The sequence below is a fragment of the Phocoena sinus genome, chromosome 12 (assembly GCF_008692025.1).
Source record: "Phocoena sinus isolate mPhoSin1 chromosome 12, mPhoSin1.pri, whole genome shotgun sequence".
Lineage (NCBI taxonomy): Eukaryota > Metazoa > Chordata > Mammalia > Artiodactyla > Phocoenidae > Phocoena > Phocoena sinus.
Window position 1 is genome coordinate 43,930,550 of NC_045774.1, and position 7,902 is coordinate 43,938,451.

The 7,902-nt window shown below is 43.5% G+C and overlaps 1 protein-coding gene across 2 annotated transcripts; it reads right to left on the reverse strand.

Annotated features, from left to right (window-relative positions):
- Positions 1-407: 407 nt before the first annotated feature.
- CALHM6 (calcium homeostasis modulator family member 6) lies at positions 408-2,593 on the reverse strand. Of its 2 annotated transcripts, none has more exons than XM_032651447.1 (2): positions 1,838-2,593; positions 408-889 (listed from the first exon to the last, which is right to left on the reverse strand). In XM_032651447.1, exons 1-2 carry the CDS (start codon positions 2,582-2,584, stop codon positions 467-469), a joined length of 1,170 nt encoding a protein of 389 aa, XP_032507338.1. In that variant the 5' UTR covers positions 2,585-2,593; the 3' UTR covers positions 408-466. The 2 variants fall into 2 exon arrangements, with proteins under 2 accessions (XP_032507338.1, XP_032507339.1); XM_032651448.1 differs by having other exon boundaries at positions 413-889; positions 2,300-2,593.
- Positions 2,594-7,902: the final 5,309 nt, after the last annotated feature.

The following is a 7,902-nucleotide window of genomic DNA, read 5'->3' on the forward strand; positions in this document are numbered from 1 at the left end:
TTAAAAAAATTTACTTCCCTTTTCATGATGTTTTTTTTTTTGTATTTTGTTTTAGTAGCCATAAAATGCCAGTATTTTAAAGTACCAAACAATGTGCTGTCTGCATGAAAGTGAATTTGAAATCAGATACCCTAAAAGAAAGGTCTGAAGTTCAATTGTTCTTTTGCTGTTTTTGCTACTAAATTCTTTTATTTGAAAGCAGCATTATTTTTCAGTGAAAAATACCCCAGGCTAGGGATATAAAAATTCTGATTTAGTTCCAGGTTGTCACTTTGAGTGAACCATTTACCTTTGCTTCCTTTTTTTCTTATAATATAATAAAGAGATAAAGTTCTAAATTTTTATTTGATTTAATATGCTATGTTTCCATAATTTGGAAGACCAAAAAAAAAGTCATAAACAATACCAATGTTTATTTTTTTTAATGAATCAATAACTCAAAAGAACTTTTTTCCTATTCATAAGGTCATAAGTCTGGAGTGCTGTTCATATCAGATGAATCTACAAAGCCAAGAACAGGAACCACCGTATCTTCTTTGGAAGATCTGATACTTTGATTCTTCTCTTTTCTGTTCACATATTTGTGCAAAATGCTGTAGTAGTGTTCCTTTGGATTGAAAGTATATAGTGATGAAATTTGCTGCCAGTCTTTTATGTTTGGAGTGTTGTATTCCTTTGGATGTGAACCCTCAAAGAAACACTTGATATTTTCTTTTGCCAGTTCGGTTGCATGTTCTGTGGCTTGACTTTTAAGGATCTGCTGCTCCTGTTCCAAATAGATTTTCCAAAATTTCAGCTGCAGGAAGCTAACTGGAGATAGGCATCGGGTGATGGATGTAAAAATCAGGAGGACGATGATAACAACTGCTATCAGGACCCAGCCCAACACCTTCAGAAAACACAACAAAATAGCAATTTAGTCACATGTTTTTTAAGAAATTTTTAAATCCTCAGGTAAAGTGTGAACTACTTAGAGTTATGATGATGGACAAGCAACAGCTTTAGGCCCTAATCCCTTACGAGAAGGAAGTGGCAGTAACCTCTCGAACCCCTCAGTACAAGTGCTCACTTGACAAGACAGTCATTTTCCAAGGCATGTCAAAGGCCCAAGGAGGAGTTTATATGTCGAATCCCTGGAACTCAAAATGTGGAATTTCAGAAAATCCAATGAAACAAACATTCATTTCCAAGAACCTCTTAGCTTTACAAGCCCAGAAGTAGTGTGGGGTGATGGCTTTAGAGCCAGGCAGACTCATTTTACTGTAACAATTCTGACTGGACAAGCAACTTGACCTGGACTCAGTGTATTCACTGTAAAGACAGAAGAGAATAATAAAGGAAGTAAAGGGCCCAGCACGGTGACTGGTACAGAGTGGATGCCTGACACTATACGAGTGCCCAAGTGCCTTTCTCCCGTTAATTAGTTATCCTCAATATTTTGTAATAACCTATAAGGGAAGAGACTCTGAAGAAGAATACACACACACGTATAACTGAATCTCTGTGCTGTACACCTGAAACTAACACGATATTGTAAATCAACTGTACTTCAATTTTAAAAAAGAAAAAGCACCGAGATAGAAAGGAAGGCAGGAAGGGAGTTAGGGGAAAGGAAGAAGAAAGAAAGAAAGGAAGGAGGGAGGGAAGAAAGAAAGAAAGCGAGGAAGGAAGGAAGGAAGGAATGCCTATTGGCTCACGAGAAGCCAACAAGTAGTCTAGTTAGTCTTCGGGTGTCGTATGTCTGGAGAAAGGGCACGCATTTCTACCTCCCCCGTCCATCCCCGTAGAAGCCCGTCCCTCTCCGATTCCCCCAGCGCGTCCAGCGCGGGCGCCCGACCTGCGACTGGGCCTTGAGCTCCTTCTGCAGGTCCTGCACGTCGGGCGCCTGGACCTGATGGCACGGAACCAGCGGCAGCTGGGCCGCGCAGCCGGGGCTGCGGCCGAAGCACAGGCGCCGCGCCACGAAGGCGCTCCCGCTGGCGGCGCACTCGTAGAAGGAGCCCCCGAGCAGCGCCACGGCCACCCAGGTGAGCGGCGCGACCGCAGCGACAGCGCTGAGCTGCGCGCACACCAAGGCCCCGCGCAGCGCTGCGCCGCAGTCAGTACGCGCGCCCTGCGCGCAGCAGCCGGTCAGCAGGCGCCAGGTGCGCGCGCTCAGCACGTAGCCCAGGAGGAAGAGCGCCAGCGCCGGCACCAGCAGGAAGACCAGGCCGTAGGGCAGGTTCCAGGCGGCGCTGCACGGGCACTGGAACACCGCGGTGGAGAAGATGCGCTCCCCGCCCACCGTCAGCAAGCTCACCAGGACGTAACCCAGCGCATTGCGGTGCTTGAGGTGCAGGTCCAGCACCGCCCTAAACTTCTCCATTGGTCTCCTACCCCAGGGCGCCGTGGATGTGCCCGTGTGCTTCTGCCTCTTCGCTGCCCAGCTCCTCGAATGATTTGGGGAGGCTCTGGGGTCTGGGGTTTTCTCTGCTCTGCTAAGCAGTGCCTTCCAAAAAAGAAACAGGTCTTCTCTGGGTTTCCTGAGCTTTCGCTTTCTTATTTCAACCAGACTAGGTGCGGCAGACTCAAACACACACACCATTGACCTCCCTAGTACTCACACCTTTCCAGAAGGGGAGGTACTGGTGACCTTATCTCTCAATTCCGGAACTCTGAGGGAAGATAGGCCCTGTTCCACTGTGAGTTTTGTTTCCTCCTAACTGACAAGGGGACTTTCCTTACCCTTAATGACCCTATGCAGTCACCAAATGAATATTTTTTACTTGGGTAAACTGGGAAAAACACCAGCTTTTCCTTGATGGCAGCCACCCTGGCTCCTAAACCCACTCCCAGTCAGACCAAACAATTGCAAGAAACAAAACAAAACAAAGAAACCAAACAAAACTGATTATTTAAAGGAAACATTATTCAAGGGCAAATTTCCAGTTTCTCTTTCATAAACTAAATCGCAGCAAAGCCCCGCTCAAATTCCAGTATGTCCATGATGTCTGTCTCGTTTCTGTCCCCCTTCTGGACAGAACTACCACTGTCCGCCTCTGCCTGGTCTCCTGCAGGGCATTAGCCTGAATAGACAGTATTGACTTCTGCCTCTTTTTTCCCCCCTCAGGTGGGTCCTAACACTGGTAGTACGTGGACAAGTATCACATCCTTACTCAGTGACCACCAAGTTGATCAGCAGAGGAGAGCGGTACATGGCTGCTCAAAAAACACTAGTTGAACCAAAAAATTTCAATCTGCAGCCACATCTAACTAACATTATTTCCTCCACTTTCAGTTTTCTCAAAGCAGCATTTCTCTGACATAAGCTAAAACCACTTCTGTGAGACTGAGCCTTACTCTGTGCAGCTCTAGAGTGAGGTGAGGTGTACTTGAAAGCACGTGGGCTGTGATGTCAGGTGCATTGTGTGTGTGTATGTGTGTGTTTAATAAGTTCGCTCCCCCTAGACTCATCACGCTCATTTGTAAAAGCAGAATATAGTGCTCACTTTTCAAGATTGTTGAGACAAGTAAATTACGTAGCATCTGTAAAGCACTTTTACACACAGGGTGTGCCTATTAACGAGTGCTCAGTGTGAGGGATTACCTCTCACCTTGCAACGTCAGGAAGAGACAACAGACAACTGTGTTGTACATTATTTAAGAATCCAAATGAATGCTCCTGTTTAGATCAAGGATTGTATTCAGTGACTCAGTGATCCTCCACGACCTTCAGAGGATCAGTGTGCCCTGAGCTGTCCATTTCACTTCAAGGAGGGTGTCTGGATACAGAGTCTGGGGTGGGGGTGGCAGGTCACAGTGAACTGGTTGCTGCTCAAGCCCATCCCCTAGGTTTGCCTTATTTATCTGGGAAGAACAGGTAGCCCACAGAGCCGACTGAACTGTTAGAGACGGGGCAGGAACATGTTACTCTTTTCTTAGTTCAACTTGCCTCCTGAGCTCCCTCCCAGCACCAGTTCCTGGCACAGAACCACCTGGCACTGGGATGAATAGCTACTCTCTCTGTGTGAGTGTTCAGGAGCTGTCCCCAGATCAAGGTCCTTTCTGTCATGCTGGACAGTTGTGGCCCTCTTCTCTGGAGTTGGACCAGGTACTGCCAGGCTTCCTGTAAACTTGCATCAAAGTTGCATGTTTGAGGCAAATCACTTCTGCTATGACTATCATCTCTGTAAGCCCACATATGCATAAACTCCTCCTTCCCTTTTCCTATGGGTGACCTTTCTCCTCTCTTCACTGCCACCCTACTCCTCTGAGATGTTGCCTCCTTTCCCACGCTTTCCACATAACGTCCTGAACAAATTCCACTGTATCACAACCTTTGTGCAGATGGCTTTATCCAAATCTCCCTTAATTGTAACCTAACTCAAACATACCCTTCCATTCTCTTGAGTGAGATTTATTTATTCTCCCACATTTCTCAGAACAAGAGGGAGGGCTGGCATTCCCCCACTACTACATCCACACCTGGGCTTTTCCCATCACTTCTAATAGTTTATTCTCCATCAGGGCTCAAGCTGTTTAGCATGACCTCCTCCGTCACCTCAGTCCTGCAATCTGTTTTCATTCCCTCCGTTTATTAAGACGTTTGCATCTGGTGACAGCCTTCCTCTTCTTCCTCGCCGCTGTCAAGGATTTGGTTTCATTTATTTTTAGTTACTATCCTGACTAGAGTAATTCATTTGTTAACCAATTTATTAATTAGTTCATTTGTTCATTCAGTCATTCATTTAAAGGTTTAATAAGCACCCAGAATATGCCAGGTACCTATAAAAGTGCCTGGTGTTATTGGGTACAACAAGGAACAAGACCAAGAGATGCCCTGCTTTCATTGAGCTGATGTTCTAGTGGAGAGGATATAGATGATGAGGGGGAACGTCCGCAGGTTACGCAGATAATTAAAATGCAATCATGTGGTACAGAGTGTCCTGAGAAAGCCTCTATGAGGAGAGGACATTTAAGCAGAAATGCGAATGACAAAGGCTCTGGGTGTAAAGGAGCTTAGTATTCTGCGGTTAGAAAGACAGCCGGCGTGACGAGAGCATTGAGAGTGAGAAGGAAGGTGGTGCGTCACGAGGGCAGAGCTGCAGGTGGAAGGTCGGGTTTTAGGGGCTTTATAGACCAGAGTATGTGGTTTATGATCCTGCCCCCAGAAACTCATTAGAGACTGAGCTGCATCCTCACCTATTATCCTGTCAGCTTGTGTCTCTAAACACCACCTCCTGGGGATGCCACCACTGTGTCCCCCCGATCACACATCTCCCAGATAAGACGATCCTTCTGTACTTATTCCAGGTTTCCATAACTATTAGAGTCCAGCTGCGGCCCACCAGCCTGAATTTCCTCCCAGCCCCTGATTTGAGCCTAGTGCCCGGACACCCACCCTTACCACCTCTGGAGCAATGGGTGGTTCTAGGTCTATTGAAGATTGTCCAGCCCTTTATAGCCGGCTCTGTTCTGAGAGGCCATTGCTCAGAAGTTCAGCCTTTAGTGCAAATAGAGTAACATAGTAATTCAAGAAGATTCAAGAATTTTCTCTGAGAGTACACTAAATAATATTTGAAAGAACTTTACACTTTTGAAAACCTATAATTTAACACCAACTTACTTTAGCTTCTAAGGAATGAGTGAGAGACTCTCATGTTAAACACAGCGAAAAACCAATGGTTATGGGGTTTGTTTTGTTTTGTTAAACTGTAGTACTTTGTTTCTCAGCACTGTTATTATCGGTGTCAGAAATGGATTTCAGAAACCACAAAACATTTCTTGGAAAAGAAAGCAAGAGAAACTCTTGAAAGGAAGTATACGTTCACACTGTGAATCTGAAAGTCCCTTGCAGTCATCCTTAAGTGAGCTGGATGTCAAACATTAGTCTCTGTAGTTCTCATGAGAACTGAGACTAATTTTGTATGGTCCTGCTTGGAATACAACTGCTAGATTCCTGCAAAGTGTCAATCCTGGCCCCAAGACCCGCGAGAGTAAAATCAAATTAAGGTTCATATATCTTTTAAGTATCTGCAATATGCAAGACACAACTTTGGATGCCAAAATAACAAGTAAATTTAGAATGTCTGACATTCTGAATCTTAGAGTATACCTTTCTGCATGCTGTAATTTGTGGAATATACTGTTTATGTCAAGTAATGTATTTGAGAGTATAGGACCTGGGACTTGTTAATATAATAAGATTTTTGAATGTTTATAAAAGTTCTTCCTCTGGACGTATAAAGCGGAAAGAAGGAAAGTTCAGACTTTTCCTTAGCACAACAGTGTCATTTGCTAAGTGGCAATCCCATAACATTTCAAGTAACCTTTTAATAGATTAGTTTCCCCTTTTCTGAGCTTGAATTTCCTAAACCTATCACAAAATTTTAAGTATTCCGTGATTCCCACCCCCACCCCCAATTTTTTTTCTTATGGTAGATGATTATTTTAACTCTGAGAACCTAGATGTGGCCAGTCTTTGTTGTCACCAACATCATCTTCATCTGGTACCTTTAATAAAAGGCTATTAAAGGTCCTAGTTTTCCTTCCATGGTTCTTAAGACCTGTGTCTATTAGGAATCTTGATAAACACACATTAAATTGTGTTTTCCCATCAATTCAGATAGTCATTTTAGAGTGATTTTAACATGGGATAGAGCTTCACTGCCAATGGCCATTTATACTTTGCTTCATCACAAGCCTAGTTACCCTGAACTCAAATTTGGTTTGATAGTTTATGAACTATGACCAAAGATTTGGATTTCCAAAGATAATAACGTTGAATAACAAATAAGATTAAAGGATTAGGATAAAGGAAATGAAAATAACTTAATAGGAGAAAATTTGTGTTTCTTCAAATTATAAACGTGACTACTGCAAAATCTCAAAAATTTAAATCAACTCATTGGAGAAGTTAAACTGTTGTGAAAGATCTTCCCTAAAAGAATAAATCACATGAAATATGCTGCATATTTAAAACATTCACAATCAGATAAGGTTCAGTTGTAGAGAACTATATATATAAATTATGGGCATCTATGCAATAGAATACAAAGAAGATCCATATGATTGAGGTCGATCTGTGTGTGCTGGTGTGGTTGAAAAGACAGAGTAGACATGGTAATTGAGAAAGGCAAGCAAAAACACTGCAGGTCACACAATCCATTTGTGTAAAAATAAAGCAAGAATTTTTAAGATATATATACAGTATTTGATTTTTTAACATGCATATGTTATTTCTACAATTAAAAAAAACTAATATAAAATGCCCTGATGTAATGAGAAGGTCTAAGGAACAACTCTGGGAAGAGGCTTTTTCAGTCTCTTCTTTCTCTTTCTTTGCACACAGGGCTCACATCAAGGGCTGCTCCCTGAACCTAGAATCCTAATAACTCATCTCTTGTTGCCAAAAGTAATAAATCCCAGTGAGAAACTGTGTTTAAAGAATATGGAAGATAAAGAACCGTTTGAGAACTGAAAGGTGTCAAAAATCAATAGGAAGATAAGTGGAAAAGATGGGATCAGGATCTGGTGGCGTCTGCCCAAGCCCTGGGGGATACAGGATGGAAAGAGCCACCTGCCTCATTCAGACAAGGCTCCAGCTGTGCTCTGTAGAGTCTTCTGTGTGCCCACTGTTGGGATAGAAACAAGGCCAAGGGGAAAGGTGGGTGGACAGGGAAGGAGGTGGGTGAGAGGCTGAAACTCACTAATCTTCCCAAATGAAACAAAGCGAAAGTCCAAACCGGTCATGACGTGGAGCTCAGAGTCCAGAATATCTGGGTAGTGTGTGATAGTCTCCACATTAGGTCTTCATGTGGCCCTTCTTGGTCCTCAGACTATGAATTCACAGTAATAGATTAATCCGTTTGCCACAGACAATGCCTAGTGAAGGAACAGGGCCAGGACAACCACAGGAAACGC